A 22,491-nucleotide genomic window follows, 5' to 3' on the forward strand; every position below is an offset into this window, starting at 1 on the left:
GGCGTTCTGACGAGACGCCATGAGATCCAGTTCTGGTTTGCCCCAAAGTTGAATCAACTGTGCAAACACCTCCGGATGGAGCTCCCAGTCCCCCGGACGAAAAGTCTGTCGACTTAGAAAATCCGCCTCCCAGTTCTCTACTCCTGGGATATGGATAGCTGAGAGATGACAAGAGTGAACCTCTGCCCATTGAATTATTTTTGTAACCTCCATCATTGCTAGGGAACTCCTTGATCCCCCTTGATGGTTGATGTAGGCTACAGTCGTGATATTGTCCGACTGAAATCTGATGAACCTGACCGCAGCTAGCTGAGGCCAAGCCTGAAGAGCATTGAATATCACTCTTAGTTCCAGAATGTTTATCGGAAGGAGTGTCTCCTCCTGAGTCCACAAGCCCTGAGCTTTCAGGGAGTTCCAGACTGCACCCCAGCCCAGAAGGCTGGCATCTGTCGTTACTATTGTCCAATCTGGCCTGCGGAAGGTCATACCCTTGGACAGATGGACCCGAGATAGCCACCAGAGAAGAGAATCCCTGGTCTCTTGATCCAGATTTAGTAGAGGGGACAAATCTGTGTAATCCCCATTCCACTGACTGAGCATGCAGATTTGCAGCGGTCTGAGATGTAGGCGGGCAAACGGCACTATGTCCATTGCCGCTACCATTAAGCCGATAACTTCCATACACTGAGCCACTGAAGGGCGAGAAGTAGAATAAAGAAAACGGCAGGAATTTAGAAGTTTTGACAACCTGGCCTCTGTCAGGTAAATCTTCATTTCTACAGAATCTATCAGAGTTCCTAGGAAGGAAACTCTTGTGAGAGGGGATAGAGAACTCTTTTCTTCGTTCACTTTCCACCCATGCGACCTCAGGAATGCCAGAACAATGTCTGTATGGGACCTGGCGATTTGAAAATTCGACACCTGCATTGGAATGTCGTCTAGGTAAGGGGCTACTGCTATACCCTGCGGTCTTAGGACCGCTAGGAGTGACCCCAGAACCTTCGTAAAGATTCTTGGTGCCGTAGCTAACCCAAACTGGTAATGCCCGTCTAGGAAGGCGAACCTGAGAAACCGATGATGATCTCTGTGTATCGGAATGTGCAGATAAGCATCCTTTAAGTCCATGGTAGTCCTATATTGACCCTCCTGGATCATAGGTAGGATGGTTCGAATAGTCTCCATCTTGAAGGATGGGACCCTGAGAAATTAGTTTAGGATCTTGAGATCTAAGATTGGTCTGAAGGTTCCCTCTTTCTTGGGAACCACAAACAGATTTGAATAGAAGCCTTGCCCCTGTTCCTCCTTTGGAACTGGGTGGATCACTCCCATAACTAGGAGGTCTTGATCACAATGTATGAATGCCTCTCTCTTTATCTGGTTTGCAGATAATTGTGAGAGATGAAATCTTCCTTTTGGGGAAGAAGCTTTGAAGTCCAGAAGATATCCCTGGGACACGATTTCCAACGCCCAGGGATCCTGGACATCTCTTGCCCAAGCCTGGGCGAAGAGAGAAAGTCTGCCCCCTACTAGATCCGTTACCGGATCGGGGGCTGATCTTTCATGCTGTCTTAGAGGCAGCAGCAGGTTTTTTGGCCTGCTTTTCTTTGTTCCAAGCCTGGTTAGGTCTCCAGACCGGCTTGGACTGGGCAAAATTTCCCTCTTGTTTTGTATTAGAGAAAGTTGAAGCTGCGCCACTCTTGAAGTTTCGAAAGGCACGAAAATTAGACTGTTTGGTCCTTAATTTGTTGGACCTATCCTGAGGAAGGGCGTGACCTTTTCCTCCAGTAATATCAGAAATGATCTCCTTCAGTCCAGGCCCGAATAGGGTCTGCCCCTTGAAGGGAATGTTGAGAAGCTTAGACTTTGAAGTAACGTCAGCTGACCAGGATTTAAGCCATAGCGCCCTACGCGCCTGAATAGCAAAACCTGAGTTCTTAGCCGTTAGTTTGGTTAAATGAACAATGGCGTAAGAAACAAATGAATTGGCTAGCTTACGAGCTTTAAGCTCGTCAAGGATATCATCCAATGGGGTTTCTACCTGTAGAGCCTCTTCTAGAGACTCAAACCAGAAGGCTGCAGCAGCAGTGACAGGGGCAATGCATGCAAGGGGCTGGAGAATAAAACCTTGTTTAATAAAAAATGTCTTACGGTAACCCTCTAATTTTTTGTCCATTGGATCTAGAAAAGCACAACTGTCCTCGAAAGGGATAGTTGTACGCTTCGCTAGAGTAGAGACTGCTTCCTCCACCTTAGGGACCGTTTGCCACAAGTCCCGTGTAGCGGCATCTATGGGAAACATCTTTTTAAAAACAGGAGGGGGAGAGAATGGTACACCTGGTCTATCCCTTTCCTTAGTAATAATTTCTGAAAACCTCTTAGGTATTGGAAAAACATCAGTGTAAACAGGCACTGCGTAGTATTTATCCAATTTACACAATTTCTCTGGGACTACAATGGCGTCACAGTCATCCAGAGTTGCTAAAACCTCCCTGAGCAACATGCAGAGGTGTTCAAGCTTAAATTTAAATGTAGACATATCAGAATCAGGTTGAAGTGTCTTCCCTGAGTCAGAAAAATCACCCACAGATAGAAGCTCTCCTTCGGCTTCTGCACATTGTGAGGGTATGTCAGACATAGCTACTAAAGCGTCAAAGAGCTCTGTATTTGTTCTAGCCCCAGAGCTGTCTCGCTTTCCTTGTAACCCTGGCAGTTTGGACAATACTTCTGTAAGAGTATGATTCATAACTGCCGCCATGTCTTGTAAAGTATACGCAATGGGCGCGCTAGATGTACTTGGCGCCCCTTGAGCGGGAGTTAAAGGCTCTGACACGTGGGGAGAGTTAGTCGGCATAACTTCCCCCTTGTCAATTTCCTCTGGTGATAAATCTTTTAAAGCCAGAATATGATCTTTATAACTTATAGTAAGATCAGTGCATTTGGTTCACATTCTAAGAGGGGGTTTCACAATGGCTTCTAAACATAATGAACAAGGAGTTTCCTCTATGTCAGACATGTTTAACAGACTAGTAATGAGACCAGCAAGCTTTGAAAACACTTTAATTAATGTGAAAAAGCAGAATATAAAAAACGGTACTGTGCCTTTAAGGGAAAAAAACAAACACAAAAACTGCAAAACAGTGAAAAAAGCAGTTAACTATGAAATTTTTACAGTGTTTATAATAGACTAAAATAGCATTGCAAAAAAACGGTAAAAACCGTTTTATAACAGTCACAAGCAAACTGCCACAGCTCTACTGTGGCTCCTACCTTCCCATAAAACGACTTTTGTAGGCACAAAAAACCCTTTACAGAGATCCAATATGTCAGGGGACTCCTTCAGGGAAGCTGGATGTCTCAGAATGTAAAAACAACTGCGCAATTAGAGCGCAAAAAACATAATTTATGCTTACCTAATAAATTTATTTCTCTTGTAGTGTATCCAGTCCACAGATCATCCATTACTTATGGGATATATTCTCCTTCCCAACAGGAAGCTGCAAGAGTCCACCCACAGCAAAGCTGCTATATAGCTCCTCCCCTAACTGCCATTACCAGTCATTCGACCGAAAACATGTAGAGAAAGGAAAACCATAGGGTGCAGTGGTGACTGTAGTTTAATGGAAAAATTACCTGCCTTAAAGTGACAGGGCGGGCCGTGGACTGGATACACTACAAGAGAAATAAATTTATCAGGTAAGCATAAATTATGTTTTCTCTCTCCAGCAGTCTCATAAGCTAAATGAATTATGCTTTTTAACCAAAAAGACAGAGAGGTTGCTGAAGTCCTTTGACCTCTCCTCTGTCCAGAATAGACAACAAACAAGGTGAATGTTTGATGAAAATCTGTAGTAGCTTGTAAGTAAAACTTTAAAACACGAACCACGTCCAAATTGTGTAATAGACGTTCCTTCTTTGAAGAAGGATTAGGATACAAGAATGGAACAACAATCTCTTGAGTGATATTCTTGTTAGATACCACCTTAGGTAAAAACCCAGGTTGGTACACAGGACTACCTTATCCGTACGGAGAACCAGATAAGGAGAATCACATTGCAACGCAGATAACTCGGAGACTCTATGAGCCGAGGAAATAGCTACCAAAAAGGAACTTTCCAAGATAGAAGTTTGATATCTATGGAATGAAAAGGTTCAAATGGAACTCCTTGAAGAACCTTAAGAACCAGCTTTAAGCTCCATGGCGGAGCAACATTTTTAACCACAGGCTTGGTTCTAACCAAAGCCTGACCAAATGCCTGAACGTCTAGAATACCTGCCAGACGCTTGTGCAAAAGAATAGACAGAGTAGAAATCTGTCCTTTTAAAGAACTAGCTGACAACCATTTTCTCAAAATCATCTTGGAGAAAAGATAATATCCTGGGAATCCAGACTTTACTCCATGAGTAACCCTTGGATTCATAACAATAAGATATTTACACCATATCTTATGTTAAATTTTCCTAGAGACAGGCTTTTATGCCTGTATTAAGGTATCAATTACTGACTCGGAGAAGCCATGCTTTGATAACATCAAGCGTTCTGTCTCCAGGCAGTCCATCTCAGATTAGTTATATTTAGATGGTTGAAAATACCCTGAGGTAGAGGGTCCTGTCTCAGAAGCAGAGACCGTGGTGGAAAGGATGACATGTCCACCAGATCTGCATACCAGGTCCTGCGTGGCCACGCAGGCGCTGTCAAAAGCACCAAAGCACTCTCCTGCTTGATCTTGTGCAAACCCCTCCGGAGGGAATTCCCACTCCCCCGGATGAAAAGTCTGACGACTTAGAAAATCTGCCTCCCAGTTCTCAACACCTGGGATAGGGATAGCTTTTAGACAAGAGTGAGTCTCTGTCCAGTGAATTATTTTAAGACTTCTAACATTGCTAGGGAACTTCTGTTCCCCCTTGATGGTTGATGTAAGCCACAGTCGTGATATTGTCCGACTGAAATATGATGTACCTCAGAGTTGCTAACTGAGGCCAAGTCTGAAAAGCATGGAATATCGCTCCCAGTTCCAGAATATTCATTAGAAGGAGGGTCTCCTCCTGAGTCCACTATCCCTGAGCCTTCAGGGAGTTCCAGACTGTATCCCCACCTAAAAGGCTGGCATCTGTTGTAACAATTGTCCCATCTGACCTGCGGAAGGTCATACCCTTGGACAGATGGACCCGAGATAGTCACCAGAGAAGAGAATCTCTGGTTTCTTGGTCAGGATTTAGCAGGAGAACAAATCTGTGTAATCCCCGTTCCTCTGGCTGAGCATGCATAGTTGCAGTGGTCTGAAATGTAGGCGTGCAAACGGTACTATGTCCCTTGCCGCTACCATTAAGCCGATTACATTCATGTACTGAGCCACCAAAGGGCGCGGATGGAATGAAGAACACGGCAGAAATTTAGAAACTTTGACAACCTGGACTCCGTCAGGTAAATTTTAATTTCTACAAAATCTATCAGAATCCCTAGGAGGGAAACCCTTGATATTGGGGATAGAGAACTCTTTCCTTGTTCACTTTCCACCCATGCGATCTCAGAAATGCCAGTACTACGTCCGTATGAGACTTGGCAACTTGGATGTTTGACGCCTGTATCAGGATGTCGTCTAAATAAGGGGCCACTTCTATGCCCCGCGGCCTAAGGACCGCCAAAGTGACCCCAGAACCTCCATAAAGATTCTAGGGGCTGTAGTTAACCCAAAGGAAAGAGCTACAAACTGGTAATGCCTGTCTAGAAAGGCAAACCTGAAAAACCGATGGTGATCTTTATGCATCGTAATGTGAGGATAAGCATCCTTCAAATCCATTGTAGTCCTCTATTGACTCTCCTGGATCATAGTTAAGATGGTACGAATAGTTTCCATCTTAAATGATAGAATTCTAAAGAATTTGTTTAAGATCTTTTAGATCCAAAATAGGTCTGAAGGTTTCCTTTCCTTGGGAACCACAAACCGATTTGAGGAAAACTGTGTCCCTGTTCCTCTATTGGAACTGAATGGGTCACATACACAATGCAAGAATGTCTCTTTCTTTATCTGGTTTGCAGATAAATGTGAAAGGCAAAAACTCCCCTTTTTTGGGGGGGAAAGCTTTGAAATCCAGAAGATATCTCTGGGGTATAATTTCCAATGCCCAGGGATCCTGGGCATCTCTTGCCCACGCCTGGGCGAAGAATGAAGTCTGCCCCCTATAGGATCCGTTACCAGATAGGGGTCCGTTCCTCATGCTGTTTTAGAGGCAGCAGCAGGCTCCTTGACCTGCTTATCTTTGTTCCAGGTCCGGTTGTCTCCAGACCGCCTTGGACTGAGCAAAAGTTCCCTCTTATTTTGCCTTAGAGGAAGTTGATGCCACACCTGCCTTGAATTTTCGAAAGGCACGAAAATTAGGCCTTTTTTGTCCCTTAAATTGGACCTGTCCTGAGGAAGGGCATGATCTTTTCCTCCAGTGATATAAGTAATAATCTCCTTCAAACTAGGCCTGAATAGGGTCTGCCCCTTGAAGAGAAGTTAAGTAGCTTATTTATTAAAGTCACGACAGCTGACCATGATATAAGCCATAGCGCTCTGCGCGCCAGTATAGTAAAAAACAGAATTCTTAGCCGTTAGTCTAGTCAAAGGAACAAAGGCATCAGAAAACAAAGGAATTGGCTAGCTTAAGTGCTCTAAGCTTGTCAAATATATTCATCCAATGGAGCCTGTAAAGCCTCATCAAGAGACTCAAACCAGAACGCTGCAGCAGCAGTGACAGGAGCAATGCGTGCAAGGGGCTGCAGGATAAAACCTTGTTGAATAAACATTTTTTATCCATTGGATCTAAAAAAGCACAACAGTCCTCGCCAGAGGTAGTGGTACGCTTAGCTAGAGTAGAAACTCTTCTCTCCACCTTAGGAACTGTCTGCCATAAGTCCCGTGTGGTGGCAACTATTAGAAAACATTCTTCTAAAAAATAGGAGGGGAAGAGAACGGCACACCTGGTCTATCCCATTCCTTATGAAAAATTTTAGTAAACCTCTTTAGGTATTGGAAAAACATAAGTACACACCGGCACTGCATATTATTTATCCAGTCTACACAATTTCTCTGGCACTGCGATTGTACACATTCATTCAGAGCAGCTAAAGCCTCCCTGAGCAACAAGTGGAGGTTCTCAAGCATAAATTTTAAATGTAGAAATATCAGAATCAGGTTAAATCATCTTCCCTGAGTCACAAATATCACCCACAGACTAAGCATATTGTGAGGTAGTATCAGACATGGTTCTTAAAGCGTCTGTATGCTCTGTATCTACCCCCAGAGCTGTTTTGCTTTCCTTTAATTTCAGGTAGTCTGACTAATACTGTTGCCAGTGTATTATACACAACCTTTGCCATGTCTTGTAAAATAAACGCTATGGGCGCCATTGATATACTTGGCGCCATTTGAACGTGAGTCCCTGGAGCGGGAGTCAAAGGGTCTGACACGTGGGGAGAGTTAGTCGGCATAACTTCCCCCTCGACAGAATCCTCTGGTAAAATAAACGCTATGGGTGCCCTTGATGTACTTGGCGCCATTTGAGCGTGAGTCCCTAAAGCGGGAGTCAAAGGGTCTGACACGTGGGCATAACTTCCCCCTCGACAGAATCCTCTGGTGATAATGTTTTTAAAGACAAAAAATGATCTTTATTGTTTAACATGAAATCAGTACATCTGGTACACATTCTAAAATGGGGTTCCCACCATGGCTTTAAACATAATAAACACAGAGCCTCCTCTATGTTAGACATGTTAGAACTAATAAAGAGACTAGTAAGCTTGGAAAACACTTTAAATCAAGTTAACAAGCAAATATAACAAATCTTACTGTGCCTTTAAGAGAAACAAATTTTGTCAAAATTTGAAAAACAGTGAAAAAAGGCAGTAAATCAAACGAAATTTTTACAGTACATGTAATAAGTTAACAGAGCATTGCACCCACTTGCAAATGGATGATTAACCCCTTAATGCAAAAAACAGATAAAAAAAAAAAAAAAAACGACATTTTTTTAAACAGACACAACAAAACTGCCACAGCTGAGCTGTGGATTACCTTCCCTATAACTGTTTCTATGCAAAATTTAAGCCAGCCATGTGGAAAAATTAGGCCCCAATAAGTTTTATCACCAAACATATGTTAAAAAACGATTAAACATGCCAGCAAACGTTTTAAAACACATTCTTATAAGAGTATGTATGTCTATTAATAAGCCTGATCCAGTCGCTATCACTGCATTTAAGGCTTTACTTACATTACTTCGGTATCAGCAGTGTTTTCTTAGTCAATTCCATTCCTTAGAAAAATATATTACTGCACATACCTTAGCATATATCTCTATCAATCAGCCTGGTACCAGTCGCTTTCACTGCATTTAAAGGCTGTACTTACATTACTTCGGTATCAGCAGTGTTTTCTTAGTCAATTCCATTCCTTAGAAAAATATTTTACTGCACATACCTTATTTGCAGGAAAACCTGCACGCCATTCCCCCTCTGAAGTACCTTACTCCTCAGAATGTGTGAGAACAGCAACTGGATCTTAGTTACGTCTGCTAAGATCATAGAAAAAACGCAGGCAGATTCTTCTTCCAAATACTGCCTGAGATAAACAGCACACTCCGGTGCCATTTAAAAATAACAAACTTTTGATTGAAGAAATAAACTAAGTATAAAAAACCACAGACTCTCACGACCTCCTATCTATGTTGAGACTTGCAAGAGAATGACTGGTAATGGCAGTTAGGGGAGGAGCTATATAGCAGCTTTGCTGTGGGTGGACTCTTGCAGCTTCCTGTTGGGAAGGAGAATATATCCCATAAGTAATGGATGATCCGTGGACTGGATACACTTAACAAGAGAAATAGGCCCCTCCTACCATGCACTCAAAGTCAGAGGGCATTAAAAAACTATTCCTAGGAGTAAAATCACAGCCATGTGGAAACTAGGCCCCAAATAAAGATGTATCACCTCAGTAAAAAAAGATATATATATATATATATATATATATATACAAATGTTTTACATACTAAGCCATAATAGAAAGTAATATGAAAATTACCCTTTACTGCAAGCATGATGCCAGTCGTTTATTAAATCACTGCAATCAGGCTTACCTTAACTATATCAGGCACTGTCAGCATTTTCTAGTCCTTATCCTCTAGAAAATAATATACTGAACATACCTCAGGGCAGTTAATTCTGTAGGCCGTTCTCCCAGCTGAAGTTTCCCCATATTCTTCAGTTATGTGTGAGAACAGCAGAGGACCTTAGTTACAACCTGCTAAGATCATCTAAAACCTCAATAATTCTTCTAATTTCTGCCTGAGGTAAAAAAACAGTACAACGCCGGCACGGTTTAAAAATAACAAACTTTTGATTGAAGATAAACTACACTAATTCACATCTCTCTAGCTACTTCCCTTGTCGAGAGCTGCAAGAGAATGACTGGGGGTGGCAGTTAGGGGAGGAGCTATATAGACATCTCTGCTGTGGGTGATCCTCTTGCAGCTTCCTGTTGGGAAGGAGAATATCCCACAAGTAATGGATGAATCCGTGGACTGGATACACCTTACAAGAGAAATGTTCACAACAATAGCCGATTGTTAAAGAACCATTACATTTGACATTTCAACAACATATAAAATGTATCATTATTGCAAGTTAAATATTATTGTAATATACATTATTTTGCTGCCTTTTGCTGAAAGATGCATCTAAAAATTGTGCTAGTTTCACTTTCTCTCTTAGGCAATTTATGTAAGCTTTTGTTTACTTCTCCCTCCCCCTAAGATTCTCTGCAGTGACATGTTTGTAAAAGGTGGATTATCAGTTTTGCATCAAGAGTCATGATAGGAGAAGCATTCTTTGCAATAGTTACTAAGTTGAATCAATGCTAAACCACACCAAGGGAAGAGATGAGGGCAGTTTTTGCTATATTTGAATATAAGTAATTGGTTAGCAAGGATTCTTTTGTTCTGTGGGACAGGAAAATCAGTGAAATGATTAAACATAAAACAATATGCTCATTTGACAAAATGAAGCTGCAGTTTTCACTGCAAAATTATTCTCAGATATGAAGGTTCAAAAATCATATAGTTTACAACTTGTGTTTTGTGGTCCTTTAATGGTGAACACTTGCATAAGCAGCCAAACTGCAGTTTTAGCTCAGAAGCACCTCTTTCTAACTAGGGGTCCTTTAAAAAAAGTTAATCCCTCTTGAATGCAGGTGAAATGGCTACCACAAACTCCTTCTACAGAGAGAGCTATTATAAAGCCATCAGGAACGTGTTTGTGTGTTTCCCCTCCTCCATATCAAATACTATCCCTCACGTAAAAAAAAAAATCAAATGGGAAATTACCATAGAAATTGCGTTCGCCTTGCTACTAGATGATACTTAGATTCTCTAGGCTATGAATCCTAACTTCTTTACGTGTAGTAAAATGTGGCCAGTGACCCATCTTTCAAAAGAAGAATAAGGGGTTGGGCTATTTTAGGGGTCCAACGACTCTAAATATCCCAAACTATCCAATATATTAACATAATACCCCTCATTGAAATAATATACTTTGTGCCTGGCAGCAACTGCGAGTCACATTGTGTTGTGCTGTTGAAGTCAGGACCCGTACATTCTTTGTTTCCCTGAACTAATAATTGAAGGTATCAAAACAAAATGTAATAAATATGAGTTTCAAAAATACAAGACAGTGTAAAATTTTAATTGAAGGACCACTCAATGCAGTAGAATTGAAATATTAACACGAGCATAGTAAAAAAACAAATGATTAAACACCTACTCTGAATTTCAAATAAGCAGATGACTTTTTTGACAAATTTATTTTTTCTCCCATTTTCCGGGCCCCTGTATTACGTGACAGACATCAGCCAATCACAGACTAGTATATGTATACCCTTTGAGCTTATGCACATGATCAGTAAGATTTTGTTTCCCATAAAGTGTGAATATAAAAAGACTGTGCAAAATGTAATAAAGGAAGTAAATTAGAAAGGGTCTTAAAACTGCACACTCTGAATCATAAAAGTTTATTTTGATTGAATGTCCCTTTTAGAAAAGGCAAGGATTTTATATTTGATTTTTTTTAATATTTCTACTATGTTAAATGAGTTTATGTACATACATTGAATCCTATGATTTGGCGATTTGGGAAGAAAAACTGTTGCTAAACGTGGAACCATAACGTGTGTCTTTGAAATTCAAAATGAGGCACACTTTACACTATAGAAAACTGCACAGAAAATGGTGTGTGTGTCCTCCCCTCAATTTTGCCTGTGGTTGACAACCAACACCACCACATACGCTCACCCCTCCCACCAAAAAAAAAAAAAAAGGAAAAAAAACGGGGTATTGTTTGTCTATATCACAGAAAAATCAGACATTTCTGTGTAAATATTTAACTAAGAATGACTTCAAAAGGTCAGCATTAAAAGGGTTAAAGGGTAGATTTTTTAAAAGAGCCCCTTTGTATCCCCATGTGTTTTCTTTAATACAATTACACATGCCTCAAACCTACATAACTCTAGAGCCATTTGAATAACATTTGTAAATGTATCACCTAATTCAAACTAATTTCTCCAAAACAAAGTTTTGAAGGTAAAGTTAGATCGTTCTGTAAGCAGCTTATAACATACAAAGTCGCTAAGTTAGTTTCTCTAAAACATTACTTATTTCTATTATATTGTTGTTTTATTTTTCCCTACCGTTCCATTTCAAACTCCTCCCATGAGCCATTTCCTGATTTTGCATCTTATGACGAATAGAGCGGTCCCACCGCTATATATGTATGTGTCTCCAAGGCTCGTGCATGGCGACTAAACGAACTGAGCATGCGCATAAACTCGTCGCCGGTCAACAATGTGCATGCGGTAATCCCAGCCTGTAGTTTTTAGAAATAAGCCTGCTACGTAATCCTCTCTATATAAAAAAAATGGCATTAAGCATGCGCGAAACGGGCCGCACTTGGCTTCCCAGTGAGAGCAAAGGTAACGCATGTGTATAGCGTCCAAGAGAGGGATGACGTCAAATGACGGCCGCCTAACGGCCAGAAAGTCAGTTGGCTGGTGTAAAAATGTGACCAGCAGAAAAAAAACAACAACAACAAAAAAAAAACACACAACGGGTTGAATTTGGATGCAGCAAGATGTCAAATAAAAATGGCCAAAACACGGTAGAAAAGTAAAATTAGAATTTTTGATGAAAGTGCCATTCATTTGTGCTGCAATGTATAGTATTAGATTCAAATACAGCAAACTTTACTTTCACTTTTAAAAAGGGAACGTACAGTCAAAATTAAACTTTCATGATTCGGATAGGGCAAGCAATTTTAAACAACTTTCCAATTTACTTCTGTAATCTCATTTGCTTTGTTCTCTTGGTATCTTTTATTGAAGAGTAAAACTAGGTGTGTAAAACTAGGTAGACACGTGTCTTTAGTACTCTATGGCAGCAGTGTTTTGCAACATTTGTAGCCAAGTTATACAATATTGCAAAACACTGCTGCCATAGAGTACTAAAGACACACTCCGTAGCTCTTACCTAGTTTTACCCTTCAATAAAAGATACCAAGAAAACAAAGCAAAATTGATAACAGAATTGGAAAGTTGTTTAAAAATTACCTGCTCAATCGGAATCATGAGCGTTTACATTTTAACTTTGTCACTTTAACCTTTTATACAAAAAACTAGTCCTAAAGCCCGTGTACACGGGCTATTTTTTGCAGTACAGCGTTCCACTCCTTGCTCTCTCTCCCCCCTCTCTTTTGCTCTTTCTTCCCCCTCTGTTTTGTGCTCTCCCCCCTTCTCTCTTTTGCTCTCTCTCCCCCTCTTTTGCTGTCTCTTTCCCCCCTCTTTTGAGCTCCCTTTCACGGCCGCGCGGCCCCGCCCACGACACGCCCTGCCCTATCACACCAAGCCCCGTCCCCTGTCACGCCCGGTCGGCCCCAGATGCCAGGAGGTTAGTCTGTTGAAGGCCAGGTGTGTTTGTCCTCTGTCCGAAGTTGTCATGCGCAGTAGAGACTAACACACTTGGCCTTTTATATTATAGGATAAAAAAGAAATGATTAATTAAGGCACCTCACCTGTATCAGGGCTGTACCTCAAATCATCCTCCCTTCTTCTATTGAAGTCCAACGCAAAGCCAACTTTACGACCATACATCTGCAGAACTTGTGGTGGAGGAGGGCCTGGTGGGGGTCCAGGAGGCTTCCTTCCTGGAGGTAAACGTGGAACCCCATGACCAGGGGGGAAAGCTACAGAGACACCTCGACTAGAGAGCCTGGAAATGGGGATAAAACATGGTTATTTATAGGTTTGGTTTGTGTAATGAAAACTGGTCTTTATAGAAAAATTATGGTAACTACTATAAAATGTACAGCAATTTAGATTTTAGAATCTTTGTACAGTAATCTTTGTAGAGTAATGTGTAAACTATGAAGTCCGATTTTTTTTTCAGTTTATTTTAATTGAATACAGAATTTTTCATCCAAATTTTGCGTCAGCTGAGACGTCATGAAAAAGAAGGTAAGCAAAAACAGAGTACATTTATGTGAAAATATAATTTATACTTTCCTGATACATTCTCTCTTTCTTGGTAGTTATAGTCCACAAAATCAATTCATAACCTATGGGAAATACTTCACCTGGCCAACAGGAGGAGGCCAAGACATCCCAAACAAAACAAGCATTGAAATATCCCTCCCACACCCCCTACCCTCTCAGTAGTTCAAGCCGAGGATAAGAAATAGTAGAGCTAAAAGGGGTAAAGAGGTGCCATAAGACTGCCACCACTACACTATTTCAGGGCAGGTTTGTGGACTCTTACTGCCAAGAAAGAAAGAATTTATCATGTAAGCATAATTTATTTTTTCTTTCTAATGGCAGTGAGAATCCACAAAATCCATTCATAACCTATGGGAAACCAATACCCAAGCTGTGGACTCCACCATGGCAGTCTTAAGTACTAGGCATCACTGCTTGAATAACCTTTCTCCCAAAGGATGCCCCAACAGAGACACCCCCCCCAAATTGGTAAAAATGTGTGGAAGTATGTAATGAAAACCAAGTAGCAGCATTACGTATCTGTTCAACCGAAGCTTCATTCTTCTTTAAGGCCCAGGAAGTGAACAACAGTAGAATGTGCTGTAATCCGTAACTTTAAGGGATTGGCTGAGCCAAATGGACAAGCCCACAGCTACAACCTATTCCTGTGCGTTTCAGACTCGGTTGTTGAAGTAATCCTTCGAGTCTTGCTCGGACGAAAGGAGCAAAAGTGTCCCATAGAACGTCCCTTAATTCTAGATTTCGTATCCTGTTGTGGAAAAGGCATCCCTCCATCCGTGACAAAAGAAATGATGGAAAATAAGGATTTTCCCTTAAAGGCCAAGATAGTAACCCAGAATTAGAAATCATGTCCGTTGACCAGGACTTTAGTCAGAGAGCTCTTCTACCTAGCACAACAAAGCCAGAGCTCCAGGCATTGAGACAAAATGATTGAATAATGGCGTCATAAATTAAGGAAAGGGCCGCCTTCAGCGCCTGAATGAGATTCTTGATATCCTCCAAAAAGGGAAATTTGCTGAAAGCAGATAAGGTAACACACAAAAAGGTAACAGCCCCAGCCACCACAGTAATACCTACAGCAAATTGGAAATGCAAGTCACTCTGAAGGAATGCTATCTACCAGAGGAATAGTAATTCAATGTCACCAATTCCTTTTGAAAACCTAAGGTACTGCTGAGATCTGAACTCAGGATCTCATGATTACTAGACAGACAACTAACCAACTAAACCACAGAACCCTTGCGTCTAGCCAGGGTGGAAACAGCACCATCTACTTTAGGGATAGAGTTTCACACTTAAAAAATGGCTATCCAGGGCAGGAAAACATTCTCTTAAGAGCTGGGAAAAGAGAAAATGTGACACCAGGTTTTTCTACCACCGAGTAGGACACCAGGAGCACTTCAGGGGTCTAATGTATATACTTTTAGATTCCAATACCCTAAAGGCTCAAAACCCCTTTTTAGTTAACCACATGATTGCTGAGCAGAGTTATTAAATACCTAGAGAGATCTATTTTAAACCCATAGGTGATAAATTGCTTAGTACTACAGATGCTACTGACTGCATAAAGAGTCAAATCAGGGAGAAGGGTTTTAAATCTGCTTGTGATATAGGAGCAGGTGAACAAAATACAAAAATTATACAGAAATAGGTTACACCTACTCAGAATGTGAATTTTCACAGGGGAGCATCCTGGAGTAGCTGGGGGGGGGGGGCGGCTAGGGCCTGCTGTGTACAGGGATACCATGTACATTGGATGTTGAGGGAACAACAGACGCTGTACTAGTAGAAACATTATCGGCATGCAAAAGCTTATCATGACAACTGTTACATAATATAGCCGGAGATATAATCTCAGCTATACAGCTAAGATACACTTAGCTTTGGTAGAACTGTGTTCAGGCAGCATGGTTCTTACAGTAGCTTCTGAGACAGGATCACACCGAGACATCTTGCAAAATGTAAAAGAAAAAATAACATTTAAACAAAATATCCAATTTCCACATAGCAGTTTCAGGAATGGGAAAAAATGCATATGCTAAATAGGCAGAAAAGCAAACAGCATAGCCCTCTAGCACATAAAGAGAGCAAGGAGCATAAAGGAAGTGGGGTAATATAACCAAAAAATATTTGGCGCCAAGTATGATGCACGACGCAAAGGAAAGTGAAAATTTTTTGCCGCCAACTAACATCCGGAAATGACGCAACTCGCGTCATAACAAGCGTGACTTTGCGCCAAACAACCTAACGTCAATAAAGACGCAGGAAATAACGAAACTTGCGCCAAAAAACCCCCGCAATAAACAGCATTTTGCGCCCTAGCAAGCCTAGATTTGCCCGCAAAATTTAAGGAAAAACAAGTGAAATTGTTATTTAAAAAAAAAAAAAAAAAACCCAGGTAAGAAAATATTAAAAAAATTACTTCCTAAAACACTATTCCCATACTAAAACTGTTAGACTGCAAAGGGAAATACACATAGACCTGACTCATGGCAAATATAAGTAAATACATATAATTAAAACTTTATATTAATACATAAAGTGCCAAACATAGCTGAGAGTGTCTTAAACAATGATACATACTTACCTAGAGACACCCATCTACAGCCAAATTAGTACTGAAACCTATCAGCAGAGGTAATGGTATGAGTATATCGTTGATCTGAAAAGGTAGGTAGGAGATGAATCCCTACGACCGATAACAGAGAACCCTTGAAAAGATTTCCCATGAGTGAAACCATAAAAATCAACAGGCAATACTCTCTTAACATCCCTCTGACAAACAAACACTGTACTTTGAGAGGAATTGGGCTTCAGAACGCTTATCATAGAAGAAATCATAGAAATCAAGTACAAACTTACTTCACCACCTCCATAGGAGGCAAAGTTTGTAAAACTAAGGTGTGTGTGGTGGGAGGTGTATTTATAGGCATTTTGTGGTTTGGGAAACTTCCCTTCCTGGTAGGAATGTATATCCCATACGTCACTAGTTCATGGACTTTTGCCATTTACATGAAAAAAAATCCAGTTAACTAAAACTTGAATATATGTTAGGGAGACATAAGAAAGGACAAATGTTATCTGGAAACTCTATCATTTACCGATTATAATGCTTCTGAAAATAGGAAAGCATTGTTCATCAGTGACTAGCCATATCCAGCTGCGACCTCCCTGCCTTAACATAAGTGCTGCCCAATCTGTGCTCCACTAAAGCGATGTGCGATGCAGAGATTAACAAGTGCGCTAGTGTACTGGCATTGGCAAGAGAGCGAGGAGGCCCAATTCAGAAGTGGCCGGCTAGCGCACCAGGACAGTCCAGTGGTGGGAAAAAGTTGTTAACCCTAACCGCCACAGGACCGTTATGGAGTTACTCTGCTGCATCTGACAATATTATCCAGATTGAATGTGGGGCACTGCCGAATGGACAGCAGAGATCTTGAAAACAAACTGCTCAGGTGCTTAATTGTGCAATCTTCTGAGCATCCTGTAGTAAAAAACTGCAAGTTCTAGTTACACAAAGCCTTGTACATTGCTGGAACATTAAGGACTAGTTGGCACAATTAACAGTAAACTGACATGGCTCCCATTATCCCAATAAAGGAAAAAGCCCCCGTGTTTTCCCACCATCTTCTTAATTAGGTTACTAACCCTGATAGAAGGATTACCTTTAAAAGAGGCATAAAGCGCACTAATGTGTGTAGTACGAACAATCTCACCCCTTAAGCAAGGCAACTAGACTGTATGAGGAAGTGACAGACTAAAAAATAACATGGAGTTACCATCAGCTTCTTCAGTCCATGTCAGCATCTATGCCAATCCCTGTCTCTTCATCCTGACAGGGACCTGTAACACAAAGGAAAACCAGTGTAACCAACACTGTTTGCCTAAAAGGGAGGATAGCTCAGTCACACTGGAGGAGTAACTTCCCTGCCCCATCCAGAAGCTAGCATATACCAAAACTCTACCAAGAGGATTACATGGCTTTCAACAACCCCCCTGTCCTCTCTTGCAGAAAACAATCCATTGAGGACAATAAATCCAGAATCTTCAGCATAGCACCTCTCGCTGCCTACTACCTCCATGAAACTAGGCAAAAAACTACTGAGAGGGTTGGGGAAGTGGGAGGGCTATTTCAATGGTCTGTATGGAGTGTCTTTGCCTCTTCCTGGTGGTCAGGTGAAGTATTCCCCATAGGTTATGAATGGATTTTGTGGACTCGCACTGCCATTAGAAAGAAACTGAAGTTCCGTGTAATTGCAGCAAAACATTTCTCCTTCCACCCTTCACTGTCTAAGGAAAATTTAAGCAGAAATACCCATCACTGTCCTCCTTCCATGCCCTCATTTATAACGGTAAGAGATCTAATTATAATGATTCACCTCAGTGCTTCACATTTGTCCAAAGCAAATGGTAGTAAATCTTCTTTATTCTATTGTTGACTTGGAAAAAAAACCAAAACTGGCACTCATGACATGGGTGTCCTACACAAGAATTTCTCCGATTATTTTCACTATCGATTAATCGACTAATCGGATAAAAAAAAATAATCAATAATTGTTTCCTATATCTTAAATAAAGTCCACATACTGAGTGTTACAAATATAAAAACTTCAGACTAAAACTTTACATTAACACAACTGTTTGGCCAATTTTTAAGCAGCAGAGCACATTTTTATAATTAAGCAAAACAAAACCGCAAACTGAAAAGAGGTAGAACTATAAACAGGTAGAACTATCAATGTGTTATTCACTCTTTCAGAAACTTTGCCTTAAATTAAAAATATCAACATGTCCACATGCTTCTGGCTAAGGCTGGTTCTCTGTTTGCAGCTATATTTCCTGAGGCACAGAGAAGAGGCAACCAGGTGGTGTTAAAGTGCTTGAGAAGCGTAATTAAGGTTTTGCCAATTTCACCAAAGTGGGATATTTATCTCTTAGCCAATGCAAAGTGGTATCCACCTTGGCAAGGGGCCTCTCAAAGTAAGCCTGGACTTTATTCTAACATAAAAATATCTTAATTATCTATATGCAATGGTAAATAAACAGCCATAAGGTTAGGGGAAAAACATAATTTATGTAAGAACTTACCTGATAAATTCATTTCTTTCATATTAACAAGAGTCCATGAGCTAGTGACGTATGGGATATACATTCCTACCAGGAGGGGCAAAGTTTCCCAAACCTTAAAATGCCTATAAATACACCCCTCACCACACCCACAAATCAGTTTAACGAATAGCCAAGAAGTGGGGTGATAAGAAAAAGTGCGAAGCATATAAAATAAGGAATTGGAATAATTGTGCTTTATACAAAAAAATCATAACCACCACAAAAAAGGGTGGGCCTCATGGACTCTTGTTAATATGAAAGAAATGAATTTATCAGGTAAGTTCTTACATAAATTATGTTTTCTTTCATGTAATTAACAAGAGTCCATGAGCTAGTGACGTATGGGATAATGACTACCCAAGATGTGGATCTTTCCACACAAGAGTCACTAGAGAGGGAGGGATAAAATAAAGACAGCCAATTCCTGCTGAAAATAATCCACACCCAAAATAAAGTTTAACAAAAAACATAAGCAGAAGATTCAAACTGAAACCGCTGCCTGAAGAACTTTTCTACCAAAAACTGCTTCAGAAGAAGAAAATACATCAAAATGGTAGAATTTAGTAAAAGTATGCAAAGAAGACCAAGTTGCTGCTTTGCAGATCTGGTCAACCGAAGCTTCATTCCTAAACGCCCAGGAAGTAGATACTGACCTAGTAGAATGAGCTGTAATTCTTTGAGGCGGAGTTTTACCCGACTCAACATAGGCAAGATGAATTAAAGATTTCAACCAAGATGCCAAAGAAATGGCAGAAGCTTTCTGGCCTTTCCTAGAACCGGAAAAGATAACAAATAGACTAGAAGTCTTACGGAAAGATTTCGTAGCTTCAACATAATATTTCAAAGCTCTAACAACATCCAAAGAATGCAATGATTTCTCCTTAGAATTCTTAGGATTAGGACATAATGAAGGAACCACAATTTCTCTACTAATGTTGTTGGAATTCACAACTTTAGGTAAAAATTCAAAAGAAGTTCGCAACACCGCCTTATCCTGATGAAAAATCAGAAAAGGAGACTCACACGAAAGAGCAGATAATTCAGAAACTCTTCTAGCAGAAGAGATGGCCAAAAGGAACAAAACTTTCCAAGAAAGTAATTTAATGTCCAATGAATGCATAGGTTCAAACGGAGGAGCTTGAAGAGCTCCCAGAACCAAATTCAAACTCCAAGGAGGAGAAATTGACTTAATGACAGGTTTTATACGAACCAAAGCTTGTACAAAACAATGAATATCAGGAAGAATAGCAATCTTTCTGTGAAAAAGAACAGAAAGAGCAGAGATTTGTCCTTTCAAAGAACTTGCGGACAAACCCTTATCCAAACCATCCTGAAGAAATTGTAAAATTCTCGGTATTCTAAAAGAATGCCAAGAAAAATGATGAGAAAGACACCATGAAATATAAGTCTTCCAGACTCTATAATATATCTCTCGAGATACAGATTTACGAGCCTGTAACATAGTATTAATTACGGAGTCAGAGAAACCTCTATGACCAAGAATCAAGCGTTCAATCTCCATACCTTTAAATTTAAGGATTTCAGATCCGGATGGAAAAAAGGACCTTGTGACAGAAGGTCTGGTCTTAACGGAAGAGTCCATGGCTGGCAAGATGCCATCCGGACAAGATCCGCATACCAAAACCTGTGAGGCCATGCCGGAGCTATTAGCAGAACAAACGAGCATTCCCTCAGAATCTTGGAGATTACTCTTGGAAGAAGAACTAGAGGCGGAAAGATATAGGCAGGATGATACTTCCAAGGAAGTGATAATGCATCCACTGCCTCCGCCTGAGGATCCCGGGATCTGGACAGATACCTGGGAAGTTTCTTGTTTAGATGAGAGGCCATCAGATCTATCTCTGGGAGCCCCCACAATTGAACAATCTGAAGAAATACCTCTGGGTGAAGAGACCATTCGCCCGGATGCAACGTTTGGCGACTGAGATAATCCGCTTCCCAATTGTCTACACCTGGGATATGAACCGCAGAGATTAGACAGGAGCTGGATTCCGCCCAAACCAAAATTCGAGATACTTCTTTCATAGCCAGAGGACTGTGAGTCCATCCTTGATGATTGATGTATGCCGCAGTTGTGACATTGTCTGTCTGAAAACAAATGAACGATTCTCTCTTCAGAAGAGGCCAAAACTGAAGAGCTCTGAAAATTGCACGGAGTTCCAAAATATTGATCGGTAATCTCACCTCCTGAGATTCCCAAACTCCTTGTGCCGTCAGAGATCCCCACACAGCTCCCCAACCTGTGAGACTTGCATCTGTTGAAATTACAGTCCAGGTCGGAAGAACAAAAGAAGCCCCCTGAATTAAACGATGGTGATTTGTCCACCACGTTAGAGAGTGTCGAACAATCGGTTTTAAAGATATTAATTGAGATATCTTCGTGTAATCCCTGCACCATTGGTTCAGCATACAGAGCTGAAGAGGTCGCATGTGAAAACGAGCAAAGGGGATCGCGTCCGATGCAGCAGTCATAAGACCTAGAATTTCCATGCATAAGGCTACCGAAGGGAATGATTGTGACTGAAGGTTTCGACAAGCTGTAATCAATTTTAGACGTCTCTTGTCTGTTAAAGACAGAGTCATGGACACTGAATCTATCTGGAAACCCAGAAAGGTTACCCTTGTTTGAGGAATCAAAGAACTTTTTGGTAAATTGATCCTCCAACCATGATCTTGAAGAAACAACACAAGTCGATTTGTATGAGACTCTGCTAAATGTAAAGACGGAGCAAGTACCAAGATATCGTCCAAATAAGGAAATACCACAATACCCTGTTCTCTGATTACAGACAGAAGGGCACCGAGAATCTTTGTGAAAATTCTTGGAGCTGTAGCAAGGCCAAACGGTAGAGCCACAAATTGGTAATGCTTGTCTAGAAAAGAGAATCTCAGGAACTGATAATGATCTGGATGAATCGGAATATGCAGATATGCATCCTGTAAATCTATTGTGGACATATAATTCCCTTGCTGAACAAAAGGCAATATAGTCCTTACAGTTACCATCTTGAACGTTGGTATCCTTACATAACGATTCAATAATTTTAGATCCAGAACTGGTCTGAAGGAATTCTCCTTCTTTGGTACAATGAAGAGATTTGAATAAAACCCCATCCCCTGTTCCGGAACTGGAACTGGCATAATTACTCCAGCCAACTCTAGATCTGAAACACAATTCAGAAATGCTTGAGCTTTCACTGGATTTACTGGGACATGGGAAAGAAAAAATCTCTTTGCAGGAGGTCTCATCTTGAAACCAATTCTGTACCCTTCTGAAACAATGTTCTGAATCCAAAGATTGTGAACAGATTTGATCCAAATTTCTTTGAAAAAACGTAACCTGCCCCCTACCAGCTGAACTGGAATGAGGGCCGTACCTTCATGTGAACTTAGAAGCAGGCTTTGCCTTTCTAGCAGGCTTGGATTTATTCCAGACTGGAGATGGTTTCCAAACTGAAACTGCTCCTGAGGACGAAGGATCAGGCTTTTGTTCTTTGTTGAAACGAAAGGAACGAAAACGATTGTTAGCCCTGTTTTTACCTTTAGATTTTTTATCCTGTGGTAAAAAAGTTCCTTTCCCACCAGTAACAGTTGAAATAATAGAATCCAACTGAGAACCAAATAATTTGTTTCCCTGGAAAGAAATGGAAAGTAGAGTTGATTTAGAAGCCATATCAGCATTCCAAGTCTTAAGCCATAAAGCTCTTCTGGCTAAGATAGCCAGAGACATAAATCTAACATCAACTCTAATAATATCAAAAATGGCATCACAGATGAAATTATTAGC

The 22,491-nt window shown here is 40.8% G+C and overlaps 2 protein-coding genes across 3 annotated transcripts in view; one reads left to right on the forward strand and one right to left on the reverse strand.

Annotated features, from left to right (window-relative positions):
• The window catches only part of TWF2 (twinfilin actin binding protein 2), a 609,681-nt gene that overhangs the window by 401,118 nt on the left and 186,072 nt on the right, over window positions 1-22,491 (forward strand). The gene's annotated exons all lie outside the window — the stretch shown is intronic.
• Window positions 1-22,491, reverse strand: part of WBP11 (WW domain binding protein 11) — a 193,072-nt gene that overhangs the window by 102,302 nt on the left and 68,279 nt on the right. For both annotated transcript variants that reach the window (XM_053721086.1, XM_053721087.1), the window contains exon 7: window positions 13,094-13,290. In XM_053721086.1, the coding sequence (XP_053577061.1) occupies window positions 13,094-13,290 (197 nt within the window). The remainder of the gene's footprint in view (window positions 1-13,093; window positions 13,291-22,491) is intronic.

This window comes from Bombina bombina, chromosome 7 (genome assembly GCF_027579735.1).
Source record: "Bombina bombina isolate aBomBom1 chromosome 7, aBomBom1.pri, whole genome shotgun sequence".
In the NCBI taxonomy this organism is placed as follows: domain Eukaryota; kingdom Metazoa; phylum Chordata; class Amphibia; order Anura; family Bombinatoridae; genus Bombina; species Bombina bombina.